Below are 25,430 nucleotides of genomic sequence, written 5' to 3' on the forward strand. Positions count from 1 at the left end.
TTCCACAAGCTTCCCACAATAAGTTGGGTGAATTTTGTCCCATTCCTCCTGACAGAGCTGGTGTAGCTGAGTCAGGTTTGTAGGCCTCCTTACTCGTACACACTTTTTCAGTTCTGCCCACACATTTTCTATAGGATTGAGGTCAGGGCTTTGTGATGGCCACTCCAATACCTTGACTTTGTTGTCCTTAAGCCATTTTGCAAGTATACTTGGGGTCATTGTCCATTTGGAAGACTCATTTGCGACCAAGCATCAACTTCCTGACTGATGTTGCTTCAATATCGCCACATAATGTTCCATCCTCATGCCATCTATTTTGTGAAGTGCACCAGTTCCTCCTGCAGCAAAGCACACCCACAACATGATGCTGCCACCCCCGTGCTTCACGGTCGGGATGGTGTTCTTCGGCTTTGCAAGCCTCCCCCTTTTTCCTCCAAACATAACGATGGTCATTATGGCCAAACAGTTCTATTTTTGTTTCATCAGACCAGAGAACATTTCTCCAAAAAGTATGATCTTTGTCCCCATGTGCAGTTGCAAACCGTAGTCTGGCTTTTTTTATGGCGGTTTTGGAGCAGTGGCTATTTCCTTGCAGAGCGGCCTTTCAGCTTATGTCGATATAGGACTCGTTTTACTGTGGATATAGATACTTTTGTTCTGGGATTGATTTGCACTTTCGCACCAAAACACGTTCATCTCTAGGAGACAGAACGTGTCTCCTTCTTAAGCAGTATGACGGCTGCATGGTCCCATGGTGTTTATACTTGCGTACTATTGTTTGTACAGATGAATGTGATACCTTCAGGCATTTGGAAATTGCTCCCAAGGATGAACCAGACTTGTGGAGATCAACATTTTTTTTTTACAGGTCTTGGCTGATTTATTTGGATTTTCCCATGATGTCAAGCAAAGAGGCACTGAGTTTGAAAGTAGGCCTTGAAATACATCCACAGGTACACCTCCAATTGACTCAAATTATGTCAATTAGCCTATCAGAAGCTTCTAACTTCTGACCCACTGGAATTGTGGTACAGTGAATTATAACTGAAATAATCTATCTGTAAACAATCGTTAGAAAAATGACTTGTGTCAGGCACAAAGTAGATGTCCTAACCGACTTGACAAAACTATAGTTTGTTAACAAGATATTTGTGGAGTGGTTGAAAAACTAGTTTTAATGACTCCAATCTAAGTGTATGTAAAATAGTTTTAATGACTCCAATCTAAGTGTATGTAAACTAGGTTTAATGACTCCAACCTAAGTGTATGTAAACTAGTTTTAATGACTACAACCTAAGTGTATGTAAACTAGTTTGAATGACTACAACCTAAGTGTATGTAAACTAGGTTTAATGACTACAATCTAAGTGTATGTAAACTAGGTTTAATGACTACAACCTAAGTGTATGTAAAATAGTTTTAATGACTCCAAACTAAGTGTATGTAAACTAGTTTTAATGACTCCAACCCAAGTGTATGTAAACTAGGTTTAATGACTACAATCTAAGTGTATGTAAACTAGTTTTAATGACTACAACCTAAGCGTATGTAAACTAGGTTTAATGACTACAATCTAAGTGTATGTAAACTAGTTTTAATGACTACAACCTAAGTGTATGTAAACTAGGTTTAATGACTACAATCTAAGTGTATGTAAACTAGTTTTAATGACTCCAACCTAAGTGTATGTAAACTTCTGACTTCAACTGTATGCGGTAGGGGTGTTAACATATAAATGTTAAAATGTTTTTTTTTTTTAGTTTTTAAACTGGGATTCTTCCGTGTGGCAGGCCGGGTGCCTGCAGGCTGACTTCGGTTGTCAGTTGAATGGTGTTTCCTCCAACACATTTGTGCGGCTGGCTTCTGGGTCAAGCGGGCAGGTGTTTTTTAAAATGTATTTATTTATTTATTTCACCTTTATTTAACCAGGTCGGCTAGTTGAGAACAAGTTTTCATTTACAACTGCAACCTGGACAATATAAAGCAAAGCAGTGTGACACAGACAACAACACAGAGTTACACATGGAATTAACAAACATACAGTCAATAACATAATAGAAAAAGTCTATATACAGCATGTGAAAATGGAGTAAGGAGGTAAGGCTATAAATAGGCCATAGTAGTGAAGTAATTACAATTTAGAAAATTAACACTGGAGTGATAGATGTGCAGATGATGATGTGCAAGTAGAAATACTGGTATGCAAAAAAGCAGAGTTCTTTTTTCTTTTTCATATGGGGATGAGGTAGGTAGTAGGTTGGATGGGCTATTTACAGATGGGCTGTGTACAGTTGCAGCGATCAGTAAGCTGCTCTGACAGCTGATGCTTGAAGTTAGTGAGGGAGATAGAAGACTCCAGCTTCAGTGATTTTTGCAATTCGTTCCAGTAATTGGCAGCAGAGAACTGGAAGGAAAGGCCGCCAAATGAGGTGTTGGCTTTGGAGATGATCAGTGAGATTTACCTGCTGGAACATGTGCTACGGGTGGGTGTTGTTATCGTGACCAGTGAGCTGAGATAAGGCGGAGCTTTACCTAGCAAAGACTTATAGATGACCTGGAGCCAGTGGGTCTGGCGACGAATATGTAGCGAGGGCCAGCCGACTAGAGCATACAGGTCGCAATGGTGGGTAGAATATGGGGCTTTGGTGACAAAACGGATGGCACTGTGATAGACTACATCCAATTTGCTGAGTAGAGTGTTGGGACGCTATTTTGTAAATGATATCGCAGAAGTCAAGGATTGGCAGGATAGTCAGTGTTACGAGGGTGTTAAGAAGCGTGGTTTGGCGGGTCATGTTTCGGAGGACGCATGTTTCGGAGGACACATGACTAGACCTTTCCCTCCCGAACTCGTTGGGGAGTTGCAGCGATGAGACAAGATCGAAATTGGGGAGAAAAAGGGGGCAAAAATATAATAATAAAAAATAATACCTACCCCAAAAAACGCTGTGTTATTTCACGTAGATGGAGAACGTGGGTCAATTTCTGCAACAACTAAGAGTGTTGAAGCGCGAAGCTCAACTTCTCCGCTGTTTTGGTGCCCTGGCCAACACGCTGTAACAGTGTGAAGCAGGCCCGTGGACATGCACAGTTATTACTGTGAGTGACTATGTGAGAGTGAAGTGTCTCGCTCATCTCAATATCCTAGCCGATTCATTGATGATAGGCCCTGCATAACTGAAGTTACGAAACATTGCTAGCCAAGAAATGACGAGATAAAGCTTTTGATTGCCGATAGATAGGCCTAGTGAACTGTTCTGACTCTGTCTGCCTGGTGTCCGACCTGCCAATACTGTACCCCTCCCCCTCTCTCCATTCCTCGCCTTGAAAGATGTAAGTGATTGTGTTCTTGGAAGTACGGCAAATCCTCCGTTCCAGAAATACTGAACCTTAGGAGTCGGAGTAAAATCTTGACACTGAAATGAGTCTGTGTGGAAGGAGTCGAGGAATCAATTCTTTTGGAGTCGACTCTCCACCTCCACGTCATGGTTGTTAACAGTTGGAAAAATGGCAGAGAAAGACAAGCGACTGCAGTCCTGTATGATAATACTTTGAGAAGTTAAATGAGAAGGAAGTGCAGCTGCATTGTGAATTAACATGTCATTTTTATGTAACTTTATCACTTTACTGGAAACTGAAAAATTCAATGGCAGTTTAAAGGTTAAAAAGGTTGTCACATCACTCCTCTCCGGTCTTAATGGAAAGTCATTACGTAGAAGTATAAATCACTATGTCTTGTGTAGCCTATATTCTGTATCTCTTTGGTATCCACACCCCATAGCATGCTATAGCATATGACGTTTGCGGAAAACTGAGGAGAAATGGTCTGTTCCATGTCTGCCCTCGTCTCAATCTAGTTGATGATCCCTGCTGTAGGGCCCAGTGGAGATCTGACTGGCTATAGCAGTCCCCTTTTCTCTCTCTCACCCCCCCCCCCCTCATCCCCCTCTCTATCTCTCACCTCCTTTTTCTCTCTCACCCCCATCTCTCCATCTCACCCCCTTTCTCTCCATCTCACCCCCTTTCTCGCTCTCACCCCCTCTCGCTCTCTCTCTCACCCCACCTCTCACACTCTCTCTCACCCCACCTCTCACACTCTCTCTCACCGTCCTCTCTCCCTCTCTCACCCCCCCTCTATTTCACTGTTTTCTCTTATTATTTTCTCATCAGATCCCTCTCTATCTCATCTTAGTAACAGTGATCTAGAGAGCTCCACCAATGGTAGTGTCAGTTTCAGTGTAGCCGTTACACAATCCTATGTTTGGATGGATGAGCTCACAGACCATGCCCCGGCAACAGGTCCCTCAAGTCCTCCTCAGCAGAGTAAGACCCTCATCAACTTTCTCTAACTCCACGTTCCTCTTTCCACCGGTCTTCAAGGCTGTGTTATACAGCACACAGTACACACAATGGGGTCCTTGAAGGCTGCTACAGTACACTATCTCTGGCTGCTACAGTACACTAGATCTGGCTGCTACAGTACACTAGATCTGGCTGCTACAGTACACTAGATCTGGCTGCTACAGTATACTATCTCTGGCTGCTACAGTATACTATCTCTGGCTGCTACAGTACACTATCTCTGGCTGCTACAGTACACTATCTCTGGCTGCTACAGTACACTATCTCTGGCTGCTACAGTACACTATCTCTGGCTGCTACAGTATACTAGATCTGGCTGCTACAGTACACTATCTCTGGCTGCTACAGTACACTATCTCTGGCTGCTACAGTACACTATCTCTGGCTGCTACAGTATACTAGATCTGGCTGCTACAGTACACTAGACCTGGCTGCTACAGTACACTAGATCTGGCTGCTACAGTACACTAGATCTGGCGGCTACAGTACACCATCTCTGGCTGCTACAGTACACCATCTCTGGCTGCTACAGTACACCATCTCTGGCTGCTACAGTACACCATCTCTGGCTGCTACAGTACACCATCTCTGGCTGCTACAGTACACCATCTCTGGCTGCTACAGTACACCATCTCTGGCTGCTACAGTACACTATCTCTGGCTGCTACAGTACACTAGATCTGGCTGCTACAGTACACTAGATCTGGCTGCTACAGTACACTAGACCTGGCTGCTACAGTATACTAGATCTGGCTGCTACAGTACACTAGATCTGGCTGCTACAGTACACTAGACCTGGCTGCTACAGTATACTAGATCTGGCTGCTACAGTATACTAGATCTGGCTGCTACAGGACACTAGATCTGGCTGCTACAGTACACTAGATCTGGCTGCTACAGTACACTAGATCTGGCTGCTACAGTACACTAGATCTGGCTGCTACAGTACACTAGATCTGGCTGCTACAGTACACTAGATCTGGCTGCTACAGTACACTAGATCTGGCTGCTACAGTACACTAGATCTGGCTGCTACAGGACACTAGATCTGGCTGCTACAGTACACTAGATCTGGATTTCCTGTTTAGAGACAGACAGAGAGAAAGACGCCTCTGCACTCAGGGGGTCTGAAGAAGTTAATCAAGAAGAGAATGGTGACAAGTACTCACAAACTGGCCCTCCTTGGAAGACTGAGCTCCTTCTGCAAGAGAGAGAGAGAGAGAGAGAGAAATGTCAGTGTAGTTGTCATCAGTTAGAAATATGGATGAATACAGTGTTAAATTGGTTTGCTATTTGGGAAGTAAATAAAATGTATTCTGCTTTAATAGACATTTCTGCTTGACATCAAGAGGAAAAGCATGTGTCATTAGTACCCTGAGAATTACACTAGGTGGCACTGTGATACCATCTAAATTGGTTGAGTAGAAAAGCAAATAGCAATGTATTGTTTACAGGTGGTGTACACAGAGCACAACATCGTGATGATCAATGGTTTATGTTTTAATGATCAATGACAGGTATTCACAGCTTGTTCAGTGTAAATACACAATCTAGAAGTAGGTTATTTCCATCAAAATGAGATTCCTTGACCGTCAGTTCTCAAACACATCCACTAGGTGGCAGAGGAGTACCAATAGCAAGGGCCAAGCCAGAGAAACTGCTCTCCGTTTAGAGGACAAGATTCTGTAGCTACAACAGCAGGTTCTGTAGCTACAACAGCAGGTTCTGTAGCTATATAGTAACAGGTTATGTCGCAATAGTAGCAAGTTATGTCGCAATAGTAGCAAGTTCTGTCGCGATAGTAGCAGGTTCTGTAGCTACAACAGCAGGATCTGTAGCTATATAGTAGCAGGTTCTGTAGCAATAGTAGCAAGTTCTGTCGCTACAACAGCAGGATCTGTAGCTATGTAGTAGCAGGTTCTGTAGCAATAGTAGCAAGTTCTGTCGCAATAGTAGCAGGTTCTCTCGCTACAACAGCAGGTTCTGTAGCTATATAATAGCAGGTTTTGTCGCTACAACAGCAGGTTCTGTCGCTACAACAGCAGGTTCTATCACTACAACAGCAGGTTCTGTCGCTACAACAGCAGGTTCTGTAGCAATAGTAGCAGGTTCTGTAGCAATAGTAGCAGGTTCTGTAGCAATAGTAGCAGGTTCTGTCGCTACAACAGCCGGTTCTGTAGCAATAGTAGCAGGTTCTGTAGCAATAGTAGCAGGTTCTGTCGCTACAACAGCAGGTTCTGTCGCTACAACAGCAGGTTCTGTAGCTATATAGTAGCAGGTTCTGTAGCAATAGTAGCAGGTTCTGTCGCTACAACAGCAGGTTCTGTAGCTATATAATAGCAGGTTCTGTAGCTATAGCAGCAGGTTCTGTCACTACAACAGCAGGTTGTCGCTACAACAGCAGGTTCTATAGCTATATAGTAGCAGGTTCTGTAGCTATAGTAGCAGGTTCTGTTGCTACAACAGCAGGTTCTGTAGCTATAGTAGCAGGTTCTGTCGCTACAACAGCAGGTTCTGTTGCTATAGTAGCAGGTTCTGTAGCTATGTAGTAGCAGGTTCTGTAGCTATGTAGTAGCAGGTTCTGTTGCTACAACAGCAGGTTCTGTCGCTACAACAGCAGGTTCTGTAGCTATATAGTAGCAGGTTCTGTAGCTATATAGTAGCAAGTTCTGTAGGTATATAGTAGCATGTTCTGTAGCTATATAGTACCAAGTTCTGTAGCTATAGTAGCAGGTTCTGTCGCAATAGTAGCAGATTCTGTCGCTACAACAGCAGGTTCTGTCGCTACAACAGCAGGTTCTGTAGCTATAGTAGCAGGTTCTGTTGCAATAGTAGCAGGTTCTGTCGCTACAACAGCAGGTTCTGTAGCTATATAATAGCAGGTTCTGTAGCTACAGTAGCAGGTTCTGTCGCAATAGTAGCAGATTCTGTAGCTATATAGTAGCAAGTTATGTAGCTATATAGTAGCATGTTCTGTAGCTATATAGTACCAAGTTCTGTAGCTATAGTAGCAGGTTCTGTCGCAATAGTAGCAGATTCTGTCGCTACAACAGCAGGTTCTGTCGCTACAACAGCAGGTTCTGTAGCTATAGTAGCAGGTTCTGTTGCAATAGTAGCAGGTTCTGTCGCTACAACAGCAGGTTCTGTAGCTATATAATAGCAGGTTCTGTAGCTATACAATAGCAGGTTCTGTAGCAATAGTAGCAGGTTCTGTTGCTATAGTAGCAGGTTCTGTAGCTATATAAAAGCAGGTTCTGTAGCTATATAATAGCAGGTTCTGTCGCTACAACAGCAGGTTCTGTCGCTATATAATAGCAGGTTCTGTAGCTATATAGTAGCAGGTTCTGTAGCTATATAATAGCAGGTTCTGTAGCTATATAATAGCAGGTTCTGTACCTATATAATAGCAGGTTCTGTAGCTATATAGTAGCAGGTTCTGTAGCTACAACAGCAGGTTCTGTAGCTATATAATAGCAGGTTCTGTAGCTACAACAGCAGGTTCTGTCGCTACAACAGCAGGTTCTGTCGCTACAACAGCAGGTTCTGTCGCTACAACAGCAGGTTCTCTAGCCCCTTGGTCAACATGTTCACAGCAACAGCTGCTTTGGTCTCAATAACAAATGATGTGTACTCAAACAAAGACAAAGCACCAACACAGAACTATCTGACTACTGCCTGAAAGACACAGAGAGAGAGAAAGTACGGGGGAGAAAACATGACTGTTGGAGAGAAAGCACCTGGTCACAAAGACAGACAGACGGAGAGAAAAAGACAAAGAAGGAGAGAAAGAGACTGAAAGACAGATTGATATAGGGAGCAGTATTCTGAGCCTGTACTGCAGGCATCTGCTGCTCCAAATAACCAACCATGGTGGATCTATCAAGCCCACTGCCCGTCTCCACGCCCGTCTCCCTGCCTGCCCGCCCGTCTCCCTGCCTGCCCGCCCGTCTCCCTGCCTGCCCGCCTGTCTGCCTGCCCGCCCGCCTGCCTGCCCGCCCGTCTCCCTGCCTGCCTGCCCGTCTCCCTGCCTGCCTGCCCGCCCGTCTCCCTGCCCGCCCGTCTCCCTGCCTGCCCGCCTGTCTCCCTGCCCGTCCGTCTCCCTGCCTGCCCGCCTGTCTCCCTGCCTGCCCGCCCGTCTCCCTGCCCGCCCGCCCGTCTCCCTGCCCGCCCGTCTCCCTGCCTGCACGCCTGTCTCCCTGCCTGCACGCCTGTCTCCCTGCCTGCCCGCCCGTCTCCCTGCCTGCCTGCCCGTCTCCCTGCCTGCCTGCCCGCCCGTCTCCCTGCCTGCCCGTCTCCCTAACTTCCCGCCCGTCTCCCTGCCTGCCCGCCCGTCTCCCTGCCTGCCTGCCCGCCCGTCTCCCTGCCTGCCCGTCTCCCTAACTTCCCGCCCGTCTCCCTGCCTGCCCGCCCGTTTCCCTGCCTGCCCGCCCGTCTCCCTCCCTGCCCGCCCGTCTCCCTGCCCGCCCGTCTCCCTGCCCGCCCGTCTCCCTGCCTGCCCGCCTGTCTCCCTGCCTGCTCGCCTGCCCGCCTGTCTCCCTGCCTGCTCGCCTGCCTCCCCGCCTGTCTCCCTGCCCGCCTGCCTCCCTGCCTGGCTCCCTGCCTGCCTGCCTCCCTCCCTCCCTCCCTGCCTGCCTGTCTCCCTCCCTCCCTGCCTGCCTGTCTCCCTCCCTGCCTGTCTCCCTTTCTGTCTCCCTCCTTGCCTACCTGTCTCCCTCCCTGCCTGTCTCCCTCCCTGCCTGTCTCCCTCCCTGCCTGTCTCCCTCCCTGCCTGTCTCCCTCCCTGCCTGCCTGTCTCCCTCCCTGCCTGCCTGTCTCCCTACCTGCCTGTCTCCCTCCCTCCCTGCCTGCCTGTCTCCCTCCCTCCCTGCCTGTCTCCCTGCCTGCCTGTCTCCCTGCCTGCCTGTCTCCCTGCCTGCCTACCTGTCTCCCTCCCTGCCTACCTGTCTCCCTCCCTGCCTGCCTGTCTCCCTCCCTGCCTACCTGTCTCCCTCCCTGCCTACCTGTCTCCCTGCCTGCCTGTCTCCCTCCCTCCCTGCCTGCCTGCCTGTCTCCCTCCCTCCCTGCCTGTCTCCCTCCCTGCCTACCTGTCTCCCTCCCTGCCTGCCTGTCTCCCTCCCTGCCTACCTGTCTCCCTCCCTGCCTGCCTGTCTCCCTCCCTGCCTGTCTCCCTGCCTGCCTGCCTGTCTCCCTCCCTGCCTGTCTCCCTCCCTGCCTGCCTGTCTCCCTTCCAGCCTGTCTCCCTATCTCCCTTTCTGTCTCCCTCCCTGCCTGCCTCTCTCTACTAGTATTATGAATTATTAGTGCATGATGAGCTAATGCAGTGCGTGGGAGAAAACGTGTGTGTGTGTGTGTATGCTCCGCAGTGTGGAGTGTTAGTGTGAGTAAGTCGGGGCTTCTGAGTCAGCGGAACTCTGCGTTTTCTAGAGTCTCTAAATGAACAACAACAACAACAACATAGCCCTCAGGAGTAAACAGGCTGATTCCATTGGAGAACAGAACAGGACTAATGTCATTGACAGTGTGTCTGTGTGCTGCAGAGCCCGGTAACACATTCACTCTATTCCCCTCTCTCTGAAGGCCAAGAGGCCTCAACTCAATTAGCCTGTTCAGAGCTCAGCTGGAGAGCTCAGCAGACCGGCTGATGTATAGATCTTATCAGGGGACTGGAGTGAGCAGGACCAAACCCACTAACTCCATGGAGGAGGAGGAGGAAGGAAGGCCAGGCAACACAGTGACACAAGACAGGATACTTTCATTAATACAGCTTTATTATGAGGGTTCAGGGGCTGAAGCGAGAGTGACAGAGGGGGGGGGGGGAATGGAACGAGAGAGGAAGGGGAGAAGAGAGGGGAAGGGAGGGGAGAGAGGAAAGGGAGAAGAGAGGGGAAGGGTGGGAGGGGAGAGAGGAAAGGGAGTAGAGAGAGGAAAGGTTGGAGGGGAGAGAGGAAAGGGAGTAGAGAGAGGAAAGGTTGGAGGGGAGAGAGGAAAGGGAGTAGAGAGAGGAAAGGTGGGAGGGGAGAGAGGAAAGGGAGTAGAAAGAGGAAAGGTTGGAGGGGAGAGAGGAAAGGGAGTAGAGAGAGGAAAGGTTGGAGGGGAGAGAGGAAAGGGAGTAGAGAGAGGAAAGGTTGGAGGGGAGAGAGGAAAGGGAGTAGAGAGAGGAAAGGTTGGAGGGGAGAGAGGAAAGGGAGTAGAGAGAGGAAAGCTGGGAGGGGAGAGAGGAAAGGGAGTAGAGAGAGGAAAGGTGGGAGGGAGGAGAGGAAAGGGAGTAGAGAGAGGAAAGGTGGGAGGGAGGAGAGGAAAGTGAGTAGAGAGGAAAGGTGGGAGTAGAGAGAGGAAAGGGAGTCGAGAGAGGAAGGGTGGGAGGGGAGAGAGGAAAGGGAGTAGAGAGAGGAAGGGTGGGAGGGGAGAGAGGAAAGGGAGTAGAGAGAGGAAAGGTGGGAGGGAGGAGAGGAAAGTGAGTAGAGAGGAAAGGTGGGAGTAGAGAGAGGAAAGGGAGTAGAGAGAGGAAAGGTGGGAGAGAGAGGAAAGGTGGGAGGGAGGAGAGGAAAGTGAGTAGAGAGGAAAGGTGGGAGTAGAGAGAGGAAAGGGAGTAGAGAGAGGAAGGGTGGGAGGGGAGAGAGGAAAGGGAGTAGAGAGAGGAAAGGTGGGAGGGAGGAGAGGAAAGTGAGTAGAGAGGAAAGGGAGTAGAGAGAGGAAAGGTGGGAGGGAGGAGAGGAAAGTGAGTAGAGAGGAAAGGTGGGAGTAGAGAGAGGAAAGGGAGTAGAGAGAGGAAGGGTGGGAGGGGAGAGAGGAAAGGGAGTAGAGAGGAAAGGTGGGAGTAGAGAGAGGAAAGGGAGTAGAGAGAGGAAGGGTGGGAGGGGAGAGAGGAAAGGGAGTAGAGAGAGGAAGTACGTTCTGCCAACCAGCCACCCACACATTACCCTGTGTATTGTGAAAGGATGACTCTCAGCATCTCTGTCGCTGTGTGTGGCTGCAGCTGCCCCCCATCTTTGAGTGAGGATATTCACCTCCTGCCCTACACCCCTGAGACACACTACTGAAGACTTGCTGCCCGCGCACACAGCAGGGTTTCTGTAATGTAGCGCCGGACATTTGACAGGCAGCCTTTTGATAAATGTACCAGACCCATATGCATTGGGTGCATCCCCTGATTAGGGCGTCCAGCCACGCTGCTCAGAATGACACAAATCACATTCAGGGAAATCATCTGAACAGAACATGCAACTCGAGGATGCAACGGTGTGCCAACGCACACTTTGATGATGTTAGAATAACAGCCAACAAGACGAGTAACGAACAGTAAAATCACTAGCCTACAGAATGTCAATCTACTATCCCCCATAGCAGAAAAGTTTACCTATTCTATTTGTCAGCTTGTCGTTCTATTTGAAAAAGAAATAGCTTATTCCAAAACTCATACAACCAGTAGGGCTTAGCCACATCAAAAAACACCTTTAAAGGCTGATGTAACAGATCAGCACGTTCAGATAAACTCCTTCACATTATAAGTGCAGGGCAGAAGGCTACGCGCGAATGTTCATTCCATAATGAAATTAGCAGGAAAATAGTGTTGTCAAAAGCATACTGCACATGGGAGTGTTTTCATGTGACGGATTTCATGTGACAGAGATGAAAATATCCGTTAGAAATGTAGAAAGAGGGGAGATATAAAGATGCAACAACTAGCAGGGTTTACTAATGTGACTAGGATTGTACCTTTGGCTACAGGTTAATTAAAATACATTGGATTTTAAAAAAACTATAGAACGTGACAGAACTATAGAACGTGACAGAACTATAGAACGTGACAGAACTATAGAACGTGACAGAACTATAGAACGTGACAGAGCTATAGAACGTGACAGAACTATAGAACGTGACAGAACGTGACAGAACGTGACAGAACTATAGAACGTGACAGAACTATAGAACGTGACAGAACTATAGAACGTGACAGAACTATAGAACGTGACAGAACTATAGAACGTGACAGAACGTGACAGAACTATAGAACGTGACAGAACTATAGAACACTATAGAACGTGACAGAACTATAGAACGTGACAGAACTATAGAACACTATAGAACGTGACAGAACTATAGAACGTGACAGAACTATAGAACGTGACAGAACTATAGAACGTGACAGAACTATAGAACATGACAGAACTATAGAACACTATAGAACGTGACAGAACTATAGAACGTGACAGAACTATAGAACACTATAGAACGTGACAGAACTATAGAACGTGACAGAACTATAGAACGTGACAGAACTATAGAACGTGACAGAACTATAGAACGTGACAGAACTATAGAACGTGACAGAACTATAGAACGTGACAGAACGTGACAGAACTATAGAACGTGACAGAACTATAGAACACTATAGAACGTGACAGAACTATAGAACGTGACAGAACTATAGAACACTATAGAACGTGACAGAACTATAGAACGTGACAGAACTATAGAACGTGACAGAACTATAGAACGTGACAGAACTATAGAACGTGACAGAACTATAGAACATGACAGAACTATAGAACATGACAGACATGGTCAACAATCAATGAAGTCTGTTTTCAAAATGCATACTGCCTGCTGAAGCCTGCCTACAGTTGCCTATATGCACTTGAATAGCGAATGGGAAGCACACTTCAATTAGCAGTTGAGAAATACAAATAGTAGCTATTAAAATTGTGGACATCAAAACTGTTTATAACACACGATTGCATTTAGAATTGTTATGCAATGATTGGGCTTAGAAAAGCATGTTTCACTCCAGCAGCAACGAAGGAGCTGTTTGAGAAGCAGCAGCTCTCGTGCTGTCTGACAGACTTTCAACGTACGCACACACACACACAAGAGCACACACACAAGAGCACACGCACAAGAGCACACGCACAAGAGCACACGCACAAGAGCACACGCACAAGAGCACACGCACAAGAGCACACGCACACACGCACAAGAGCACACGCACAAGAGCACACGCACAAGAGCACACGCACAAGAGCACACGCACAAGAGCACACGCACAAGAGCACACGCACAAGAGCACACGCACAAGAGCACACGCACACACACACAAGAGCACACGCACAAGAGCACACGCACAAGAGCACACGCACAAGAGCACACGCACACACGCACAAGAGCACACGCACAAGAGCACACGCACAAGAGCACACGCACAAGAGCACACGCACAAGAGCACACGCACACACACACAAGAGCACACGCACAAGAGCACACGCACAAGAGCACACGCACAAGAGCACACGCACAAGAGCACACGCACAAGAGCACACGCACAAGAGCACACACACAAGAGCACACGCACAAGAGCACACGCACAAGAGCACACACACAAGAGCACACACACACACAAGAGCACACGCACAAGAGCACACGCACAAGAGCACACACACAAGAGCACACACACAAGAGCACACGCACACACAAGAGCACACACACAAGAGCACACGCACACACACACAAGAGCACACACACACACAAGAGCACACACACACACAAGAGCACACGCACAAGAGCACACGCACAAGAGCACACGCACAAGAGCACACGCACACACAAGCGCACGTACATACATACCAGCCGGCCAAGTAACCTCTCAAAGGCAGGGTGATGATGAAATTAGATGGAGTGACAGTCTGGATGGCAGCCACAGCACAAAAAGCCAAAAGCAATCTCCTCGATGGAATACAAGCATCAATATTCCTCTAGGTCCAACCATCATGACAGAGAGAGAAGAGGAGAGACATAGGAGAGATAGGGAAATGAGAGAGAGAGGGAGAGAGGAGAGATTGGGGAAAGGAGAGAGAACGGGAGAGAGAGGAGAGATAGGGGAGAAAACAGGAGAGAGAGGGAGAGAGGAAAGATAGGGAGAGGAGAGAGAACGGGAGAGAGAAGAGAGATAGGGAGAGGAGAGAGAACGGGAGAGAGAGGGAGAGAGGAGAGATAGGGGAAAGGAGAGAAGAGATAGGGAGAGGAGAGAACAGGAGAGAGAAGAAAGATAGGGAGAGGAGAGAGAACGGGAGAGAGAAGAGAGATAGGGAGAGGAGAGAGAACGGGAGAGAGAAGAGAGATAGGGAGAGGAGAGAGAACGGGAGAGAGAAGAGAGATAGGAAGAGGAGAGAGAACGGGAGAGAGAAGAGAGATAGGGAGAGGAGAGAGAACGGGAGAGAGAAGAGAGATAGGTAGAGGAGAGAGAACGGGAGAGAGAAGAGAGATAGGGAGAGAAGAGAGAACATGAGAGAGAAGAGAGATAGGGAGAGGAGAGAGAACGGGAGAGAGGGGAGAGAACGGGAAAGAGAGGAGAGAGAACGGGAGAGAGAAGAGAGATAGGGAGAGGAGAGAAAACGGGAGAGAGAGACAGAAAGGAGAGATAAGGAAAGGAGAGAGAGTGGGCTGTACCACATGGTAATCTGGTCAAGTACACTCAGCCAGGACATTTGGCGGGTTGCTGATGTAGGCAGATATGAGCGATACGGCCCTGAGCTAAATGAGCACATAACAACATTAACTTTACAGGTGAAATACGACATGACGGAACCCAACACTCCCACCCTGTGTATAGTATGCTACTAGACAGATCAGATAAAGAAATATTGAATTGACAGATGTAGGCCAAGGTTTCATCAAGTGTCTAACCCAACTCTCTGTCAGTGGTAGAAGTGTGTCCACTAGTCAATAGCTAACAGACAGACAGCCATGTCTCTGTTCCCCCTGCCTGCTCTGTCAGTGAGGAGAGGGCTGAGTGATAGGCCTGGCAGTGCCAGCAGGGTGGCTGGAGAGTGGGCACAGACAACCTCCCTGAGGCCATGGTGACTGACTGACAGAAGGACAGGGCTGCTGAGTGGGCCAGAACAGAGGACCAGAGGAAAGGGAGTTAAATAATCCATCAGTAGTGGCCTGGCATATCATCATACACACAGCTAGGCACGCGCACACACACACACGCCACTTTACACGGCAGCGCCACTTTACACGGCAGCGCCACTTTACACGGCAGCGCCACTTTACACGGCAGCGCCACTTTACACGGCAGCGCCACTTTACATGGCAGCGCCACTTTACACAGCAGCACCACTTTACACGGCAGCACCACTTTACACGGCAGCGCCACTTTACACGGCAGCACCACTTTACACGGCAGCACCACTTTACACGGCAGCGGCACTTTATACGGCAGCGCCACTTTACACGGCAGCACCACTTTACACGGCAGCACCACTTTACACGGCAGCACCACTTTAAACGGCAGCACCACTTTACACGGCAGCACCACTTTACACGGCAGCACCACCACTTTACACGGCAGCACCACTTTACACGGCAGCACCACTTTACACACACACACCACTTTACACACACACACACACACACCACTTTACACGGCAGTGCCACTTTACACACACACACACACCACTTTACACGGCAGCACCACTTTACACGGCAGCACCACTTTACACGGCAGCACCACTTTACACGGCAGCGCCACTTTACACACACACACCACTTTACACGGCAGCGCCACTTTACACACACACACCACTTCATACGGCAGCACCACTTTACACACACACCACTTTACACTGCAGCACCACTTTACACGGCAGCGCCACTTTACACGGCAGCACCACTTTACACGGCAGCGCCACTTTACACAGCAGCACCACTTTACACAGCAGCACCACTTTACACACACACACCACTTTACACGGCAGCACCACTTTACACGGCAGCACCACTTTACACACACACCACTTTACACACACACACCACTTTACACGGCAGCGCCACTTTACACACACACACCACTTTATACGACAGCACCACTTTATATGGCAGCACCACTTTACATGGCAGCACCACTTTACACACACACACCACTTTACACACACACACCACTTTACACGGCAGCGCCACTTTACACACACACACCACTTTATACGGCAGCACCACTTTATATGGCAGCACCACTTTACACGGCAGCACCACTTTACACACACACACCACTTTACACACACACACACACACACCACTTTACACGGCAGTGCCACTTTACACACACACACACACCACTTTATACGGCAGCACCACTTTACACACACACACACCACTTTACACGGCAGCACCACTTTACACGGCAGCGCCACTTTACACGGCAGCGCCACTTTACACGGCAGCGCCACTTTACACGGCAGCGCCACTTTACACGGCAGCGCCACTTTACACACACACACCACTTTACACGGCAGTGCCACTTTACACACACACACACACCACTTTATACGGCAGCACCACTTTATACGGCAGCACCACTTTACACGGCAGCACCACTTTACACACACACACCACTTTATACGGCAGCACCACTTTACACACACACCACCTTTACACACCTCTTTCTCTAATACGCATCTCTCTAATACACATCTCTCTCTCTAATACACATCTCTCTCGCTCTAATACACACCTCTCTCGCTCTAATACACATCTCTCTCTTTCTCTAATACACATCTCTCTCTCTAATACACACCTCTCTCTCTAATACACATCTCTCTCTAATACACACCTCTCTCTTTCTCTAATACGCATCTCTCTCTTTCTCTAATACACATCTCTCTCGCTCTAATACACATCTCTCTTTAATACACATCTCTCTCTCTAATACACACCTCTCTCTCTAATACACGTCTCTCTTTCTCTAATACGCATCTCTCTCCTTCTCTAATACACATCTCTCTCGCTCTAATACACATCTCTCTCTAATACACATCTCTCTCGCTCTAATACACATCTCTCTCTCTCTAATACACACATCTCTCTCTCTAATACACACATCTCTCTCTCTCTAATACCCACATCTCTCTCTAATACACATCTCTCTCTCTAATACACATATCTCTCTCTCTCTAATACACATCAATCTCTCTCTAATACGCATCACTCTCTCTCTAATACGCATCACTCTCTCTAATACACATCTCTCTCTCTCTAATACACATCTCTCTCTCTCTAATACACATCTCTCTCTCTCTAATACACATCACTCTCTCTAATACACATCACTCTCTCTAATACATCTCTCTCCAATACACATCTCTCTATAATACACATCTCTCTCTCCAATACACATATATCTCTCTAATACACATCTCTCTCTCTAATACACATCTCTCTCTCTCTAATACACATCTCTCTCTCTCTAAACACCTCTCTCTAAACACCTCTCTCTCTCTCTAATACACATCTCTCTCTAATACACATCTCTCTCTAATACACCTCTCTCTCTAATACACATCTCTCTCTAATACACATCTCTCTCTAATACACATCTCTCTCTAACACACATCTCTCTCTCTAATACACACATCTCTCTCTCTAATACCCACATCTCTCTCTAATACACATCTCTCTCTCTAATACACATCTCTCTCTCTCTAATACACATCAATCTCTCTCTAATACGCATCACTCTCTCTCTAATACGCATCACTCTCTCTAATACACATCTCTCTCTCTCTAATACACATCTCTCTCTCTCTCTAATACACATCACTCTCTCTAATACACATCACTCTCTCTAATACATCTCTCTCCAATACACATCTCTCTATAATACACATCTCTCTCTCCAATACACATATCTCTCTCTAATATACATCTCTCTCTCTAATACACATCTCTCTCTCTCTAATACACATCTCTCTCTCTCTAAACACCTCTCTCTCTCTAATACACATCTCTCTCTAATACACATCTCTCTCTAATACACATCTCTCTCTAATACACATCTCTCTCTCTAATACATCTCTCTCTCTAACACATTTCTTTCCATATGTTCTCTCTATCAAATCTCTCCCTCCCTCCCGCCATCCCATTTAAGACGCACATTGTGAATAAACTAGGCCAACTGACACCTGTCCTCTATTGGTAGGTGTGTCTGCTTCTACAGTCAAATCTCAGGAAGCATATATAATTAGCCCAGGCTAATTAGCCCTATCTGAGACTGGTAGAGGGTCTGGATCTGGTATTAGAGTCTCTGAGACAGGCAGAGTGTCTGGATGGATCTGATATTAGAGTCTCTGAGAGGCAGAGTGTCTGGATGGATCTGGTATTAGAGTCTCTGAGACAGGCAGAGTGTCTGGGTCTGGTATTAGAGTCTCTGAGACAGGCAGAGTAAAGGCGCAATGTGAGAGCCATAGGGCCCAACACCTCCACTCAGTGACAAATTAACACTACCTATAAAATCCCATTAATGGCCTAACCAGGGAGCTAGAACAGTATGTGTGTGTGTGTGTGTGTGTGTGTGTGGACTACAGGACAATCTATTTGGGCTGCTTTTGAATCTAGGCACAGAGCAACAGCAGTCGAGGCGTCCACTGGCTGGTAGCTAGCAATTCATCAGCAGCAAGTGTGGTAACAAAAGGCACTTAGTTCGGACTAATTGTCTTTAAACAGAGAATGCTGAGGATGAGAGAGAGGGGGGTGGGAGGGTAAAGAGGGAGGGGGAAGAGAGCGAGAGAGAGGGGTAGAGGGAGGGGGAAGAGAGCGAGAGAGAGGGGTAGAGGGAGGGGGAAGAGAGCGAGAGAGAGGGGTAGAGGGAGGGGGAGAGAGAGGGGTAGAGGGAAGGGGGAGAGAGCGAGAGAGGGGGGTAGAGGGAGGGGGGAGAGAGCGGGAGAGGGGGGTAGAGGGAGGGGGAGAGAGCGAGAGAGAGGGGTAGAGGGAGGGGGAGTGAGACAGAGAGGGGTAGAGGGAGGGGGGAGAGAGCGAGAGAGACGGGTAGAGGGAGGGGGGAGAGAGCGAGAGAGAGGGGTAGAGGGAGGGGGAGTGAGACAGAGAGGGGTAGAGGGAGGGGGGAGAGAGCGAGAGAGACGGGTAGAGGGAGGGGGGAGAGAGCGAGAGAGAGGGGTAGAGGGAGGGGGAGAGAGCGAGAGAGAGGGGTAGAGGGAGGGGGAGTGAGAGAGAGAGAGGGGTAGAGGTAGGGGGAGAGAGAGGGGTAGAGGGAGGGGGAGCGAGACAGAGAGTGGTAGAGGGAGGGGGGAGAGAGCGAGAGAGAGGGGTAGAGGGAGGGGGGAGTGAGAGAGAGAGAGGGGTAGAGGGAGGGGGAGCGAGACAGAGATTAACTACAGGATTGTTTTGGATGGAGATGGTAGGAGGGCGGGAGAAGAGAGAGGGAGGTGGAGGAGGGGCAGTGTTGCAGCCATCGTTAACATGATGGAGTAGAGTGAGAGTGCAGTTCTTTGATTAGGTTGACTGTAGGTTTGTCATGAAAACAAAGAACTGTAAATTCACTTGATGTCCTTGGATGAGATATGATCAGAATGAAAGCAGCTAATGTAGAACCTGGACTGAAGTCATTAAATCACTGCTGAGGAAATGTATTAACTGGCTCACAAAACAATATGAATTGACTTGAATAGCAAGACCATCTTTCATCAGACCCCCTAGACATGAAACAAAGACAAACAGCAAGTCTGCCAAGTGCCAACTGCTTCCAACACAAAACCAACAGTGACCTGTCCAAGATGTAAAGAAATATCCTATAGGCTCCACCTCTACCCCAGTCATCCTAGAACACTGCCCACCACGGGATGATTCCAGCAGCTCTACCCCAGTCATCCTAGAACACTGCCCACCACGGGATGATTCCAGCAGCTCTACCCCAGTCATCCTAGAACACTGCCCACCACGGGATGATTCCAGCAGCTCTACCCCAGTCATCCTAGAACACTGCCCACCACGGGATGATTCCAGCAGCTTCTACCCCAGTCATCCTAGAACACTGCCCACCACGGGATGATTCCAGCAGCTTCTACCCCAGTCATCCTAGAACACTGCCCACCACGGGATGATTCCAGCAGCTCTACCCCAGTCATCCTAGAACACTGCCCACCACGGGATGATTCCAGCAGCTCTACCCCAGTCATCCTAGAACACTGCCCACCACGGGATGATTCCAGCAGCTTCTACCCCAGTCATCCTAGAACACTGCCCACCACGGGATGATTCCAGCAGCTTCTACCCCAGTCATCCTAGAACACTGCCCACCACGGGATGATTCCAGCAGCTCTACCCCAGTCATCCTAGAACACTGCCCACCACGGGATGATTCCAGCAGCTTCTACCCCAGTCATCCTAGAACACTGCCCACCACGGGATGATTAGAACAGCTAGATACAGTTGAAGTCAGAAGTTTACATACACCTTAGCCAAATACATTTAAACTCAGTTTTTCAAAACTCCTGACATTTAATCCTAGTAAAAATTCCCTGTCTTTGGTCAGTTAGGATTAACACTTTATTTTAAGAATGTGAAATGTCAGAATAATATGAGAGAGAATGATTTATTTCAGCTTTTATTTCTTTCATCACATTCCCAGTGGGTAAGAAGTTTACATACACTCACTTAGTATTTGGTAGCATTGCCTTTAAATTGTTTAACATGGGTCAAACGTTTCTGGTGGCCTTCCACAAGCTTCCCACAATAAGTTGGGTGAATTTTGGCGCATTCCTCCTGACAGAGCTGGTGTAACTGAGTCAGGTATCTAGGCCTCTTCGCTCGCATGTGCTTTTTCAGTTCTGCCCACAAATGTTCTATGGGTTTGAGGTCAGGGCTTTGTGATGGCTACTCCAATACCTTGACTTCATGGTCCTTAAGCCATTTTGCCACAACTTTGGAAGAATGCTTGGGGTCATTGTCCATTTGGAAGACCCATTTGCGACCAAGCTTCAACTTCCTGACTGATGTCTTGAGATGTTGCTTCAAAATATCCACATAATTTTCCTCCATCATGATGCCATCAAGTGCACCAGTCCCTCCTGCAGCAAAGCACACCCACAACATGATGCTGCCACCCCCGTGCTTCACGGTTGGGATGGTGTTCTTCGGCTTGCAAGCCTCCCCCTTTTCCTCCCAACATTACGATGGTCATGTTGATATAGGACTCGTTTTACTGTGGATATAGACACTTTTGTACCTGTTTCCTCCAGCATCGTCACAAGGTCCTTTGCTGTTGTTCTGGGATTGATTTGCACTTTTCGCACCAAAGTACGTTCATCTCTAGGAGACAGAACGTGTCTCCTTCTTAAGCAGTATGACGGCTGCGTGGTCCCATGGTGTTTATACTTGCGTACTATTGTTTGAACAGATGAACGTGGTACCTTCAGGCATTTGGAAATTGCTCCCAAGGATGAACCAGACTTGTGGAGGTCTACAATTATTTTTCTGAGGTCTTGGCTGATTTCTTTCGATTTTCCCATGATGTCAAGCATAGAGGCACCGAGTTTGAAGGTAGGCCTTGAAATACATCTACAGGTATACCTCCAATTGACTCAAATGATGTCAATTAGCTTATCAGAAGCTTCTAAAGCCATGACATAATTTTCTGGAATTTTCCAAGCTATTTAAAGGTACAGTCAACTCAGTGTATGTAAACTTATGACCCACTGGAATTGTGATACAGTGAATTATAAGTGAAATAATCTGTCTGTAAACAATTGTTGGAAAAATGACTTGTGTCATACACAAAGTAGATGTCCCAACCGACTTGCCAAAACCATAGTTTGTTAACAAGAAATGTGTGGAGTGTTTGAAAAACTAGTTTTAATGACGCCAACCTAAGTGTATGTAAACTTCCGACTTCAACTGTAGATAGCTGGCTCTCATCCATATTGCATAGGGCAGAGGGGAGGGGAGGAGGAGGAGAGGAAGAGGAGAAACATGGAGTCAAGCTATAGGTCTGGTAGGTCTGCCCAGCAGTCTGAACGACAGCCCAGCAGTCTGAACGACAGCCCAGCAGTCTGAACGACAGCCCCGCAGTCTGAACGACAGCCCCGCAGTCTGAACGACAGCCCCGCAGTCTGAACGAAAGCCCCGCAGTCTGAACGAAAGCCCCGCAGTCTGAACGAAAGCCCCGCAGTCTGAACGAAAGCCCCGCAGTCTGAACGAAAGCCCCGCAGTCTGAACGAAAGCCCCGCAGTCTGAACGAAAGCCCAGCAGTCTGAACGAAAGCCCAGCAGTCTGAACGACAGCCGAGCAGTCTGAACGAAAGCCCCGCAGTCTGAACGAAAGCCCCGCAGTCTGAACGACAGCCCAGCAGTCTGAACGACAGCCCAGCAGTCTGAACGACAGCCCAGCAGTCTGAACGACAGCCCAGCAGTCTGAACGACAGCCCAGAAGTCTGAACGACAGCCCAGCAGTCTGAATGACAGCCCAGCAGTCTGAACGACAGCCCAGCAGTCTGAACGACAGCCCAGCAGTCTGAACGACAGCCCAGCAGTCTGAACGACAGCCCAGAAGTCTGAACGACAGCCCAGCAGTCTGAACGACAGTTCCTCCCTCTATGCTCCATGCTCTCCTACAGCTGTGCTACTCCTCTGTGTTGCTGTGGCATTCAGTCCCCTGATTCTGCCTGTATTAGAAACACTTCACACCACATATATACACACACACGCAGTTACATACTTCCTGTGGCAATCTGAAGGGGCTTGGACGGCAACGCCTGCAGCTGTTGTGTTGGACTCTCTCTCACAGACACACACACACACGCACGCACACACACGCAAATTGGCACAACTATCCAGGCATGTTATTCATGCAGTACTGCCTCGTTTATCTGAGACATCATCATGCTGCTAATGACCTCCTCTACTGTGTGTTTTCTCCATTCTTCTCTCCCTCCCTCTCTCTCCATCCTTCTCTCCCTCCCGCGTGCCATCCTTCTCTCGCCCTCCTTCCACCGAGGGCGGCTGCTGTGGCTGCATGGGCCACCAGTTCCCCCTTCCCTCCTTCCCCTCTCTATCAATCCCTCCCCAGGCAGAATGGAACTAATCTGGGCTGATCAGACTGTCTCCTCACTAGCATCTGCAGCTAGTGCACAGCCGTCACCACGGCTACTGCTCAGAGCTAAAGCCCTATCAGCAGACAGAGGGAAAAAGCAACAATTTAATCCTAATTAGAATTTGCACTTTCAAATTAAATCTCTACGCCTCAGTGACAGTTTTATGTGGAGATATAGCTAATAGAATGGGTGATGTTGGAGGGAGGGAGGGAGGAGGATGAGGGAGGGGACAGGAGGATGAGGAGGGAGGGAGGGGGGGGAAGAGGAGAGAGGGAGGGGGAGGAAGAGGATGAGGAGGAAGGAGGGGGCGTGAGGAAGAGGATGAGCAGGGGGAGAAGGAGGAGGGAGGGAGAGGAGGTGGGAGGGGCGGAGGAAGAGGATGAGGAGGGGAGAAGGAGGAGCGAGGAGGGGAGAAGGAGGAGCGAGGGGGAGAAGGAAGAGTGAGGGGGAGGAGGAAGAGTGAGGAGGAAGAGCGAGAAAGAGGAGTGAGGGGACAGGAGGAAGAGGATGAGGAGGGAGGGAGGGGAAGGAGGGGGAGGAAGGGGGTGAGGTGAGAAGGGGATGAGGAGGGAAGGGGAGGAAGAGGATGAAGGAGGGGGCGTGAGGAAGAGGAGAAGGGGAGAAGGAGGAGCGAGAAGGAAGAGTGAGGGGGAGGAGTGAGGGGGAGGAGTGAGGGGGAGGGAAGGGAGGATTCTGTTTATAGGATTGATCTGGAAAGGTTCTGTATGGAGGAACGGTCTAAGATGCCTCCCAACATGTTCTCCCATCTCTGAAAACGAAGGAAAAAGCTCAGTGTCGTTATCCTCGCACGGGGAGGGTGCTGGAGTATTGAAAACAGTGGTGCCAATAATTGTGACACCTAACTTTTTTTGATGACTGTTTTGTTACTTGTTAAACAAATGTCTTTGAACAAATGTATTCAAAAAATAATAAAAATCTGCATAGCTCAGAATTGACATGATTTATTTCATGTAGTATTTTTAAATTCGACCTGAGCCTAGCTAACATGCTTTAGATTCCCTTGTGTCAAACCAGGACACAAACGGCCTGTCTGATTAGTAAACATGACACTGAGATATTGATGAGAAGAAGCCCGTCAGCTCCTCACGGAAGACGGCAGTAATCATCTTTCTCCCTCCATCCATCTCTTGGACACAGTGTGTTCGCAGGATTATTATCTCAACCGTCATTCATTCCCAGACCACAGCAGCTTTACCACAGAGAGCATAAACCACCAACTATATTACGGTACACCCCCCCCCCCCCCCCCCCCACTACACAGAACCCACCCCTCCACCCCACTACATTACAGTCCCTCCCAGATAGATGGGCTTTTTATGAGTGTGTGTGGTTTTTACGCAGACCAGCACAAACCAGGCTGAGCCCATCAAAGTGCCAGACAGGACTGTGAAACAAGGTTAGGAAGGGGGGGGGGGCAACAACACAGAAATATATACGGCCTAAAATTCAAACTTAAATTCAAACAAACTACAACTTAACAACCTGCCTTGGTTCTAGCTACAGTGCCAGCACTAATTGTGGTGGTTTAGCTAGCATTAGCAAACTAGCAGGGATGGCTGCAATGTATGTGTTGGTGTGTGTCCTGGTTTGACAGAATAGCATGTTAGCTACTCTCTAGTCCCATGGGAGAAGTGAGCACTCAACAGCAGCATATTGAGCGTATTGGAGTCTGATCAGAGGGATAATATGAATGATGGGGAGATGGGCTGTGACAAGACACATCTGGGACCACCACATGGTAGTTCTCTATAACTGACAGAGTAGAGGGAGAGATATCCTAGCTGGCTGTAGGTTACACCGCAGCCTTAAACTGAGATACTAAAGCTGTTCATATGGCATGTCTGATCCAGATTCTACTGCAATTACTGACTGTTTTCAGACTGCGTCGGTTTGCCGCTCTGTACATTTGCAATTTCACAAAGAAGCAGAGAGGGAGGGAGGGAGAGTTAGAGAGAAGGAGAAAAAGAGAGTGCTGTTAGCCCAGGTCCCCAGAGGCAAAAATGAAGCCGTCTCAAGTTCCTTTGTCTCTGGCACCTCTCCACTCCCTCCCTCGATCTTTACACCCCTCTGCTCCCTCCGTCGCTCTTTACACTCCTCTGCTCCCTCTCCCACTTGTTCTTCACCCCCTCCCTCCCTACACCCTCCTCTTTTCTCTCCTCCCCTGGTTTCT

The 25,430-nt window shown here is 48.3% G+C and overlaps 1 protein-coding gene across 9 annotated transcripts in view; it reads right to left on the reverse strand.

The window, feature by feature from the left end:
- The window catches only part of mast2 (microtubule associated serine/threonine kinase 2), a 314,266-nt gene that overhangs the window by 114,536 nt on the left and 174,300 nt on the right, over positions 1 to 25,430 (reverse strand). For all 9 annotated transcript variants that reach the window (XR_005051887.1, XM_036978708.1, XM_036978699.1 and 6 more), the window contains one exon: positions 5,532 to 5,563. Coding sequence is in view for 8 of the 9 variants with exons in the window: in XM_036978708.1 (XP_036834603.1) it covers positions 5,532 to 5,563 (32 nt within the window). In the remaining variant the exon portion in view is untranslated. The remainder of the gene's footprint in view (positions 1 to 5,531; positions 5,564 to 25,430) is intronic.

The sequence above is a fragment of the Oncorhynchus mykiss genome, chromosome 5, assembly GCF_013265735.2.
Source record: "Oncorhynchus mykiss isolate Arlee chromosome 5, USDA_OmykA_1.1, whole genome shotgun sequence".
In the NCBI taxonomy this organism is placed as follows: Eukaryota; Metazoa; Chordata; class Actinopteri; order Salmoniformes; family Salmonidae; genus Oncorhynchus; species Oncorhynchus mykiss.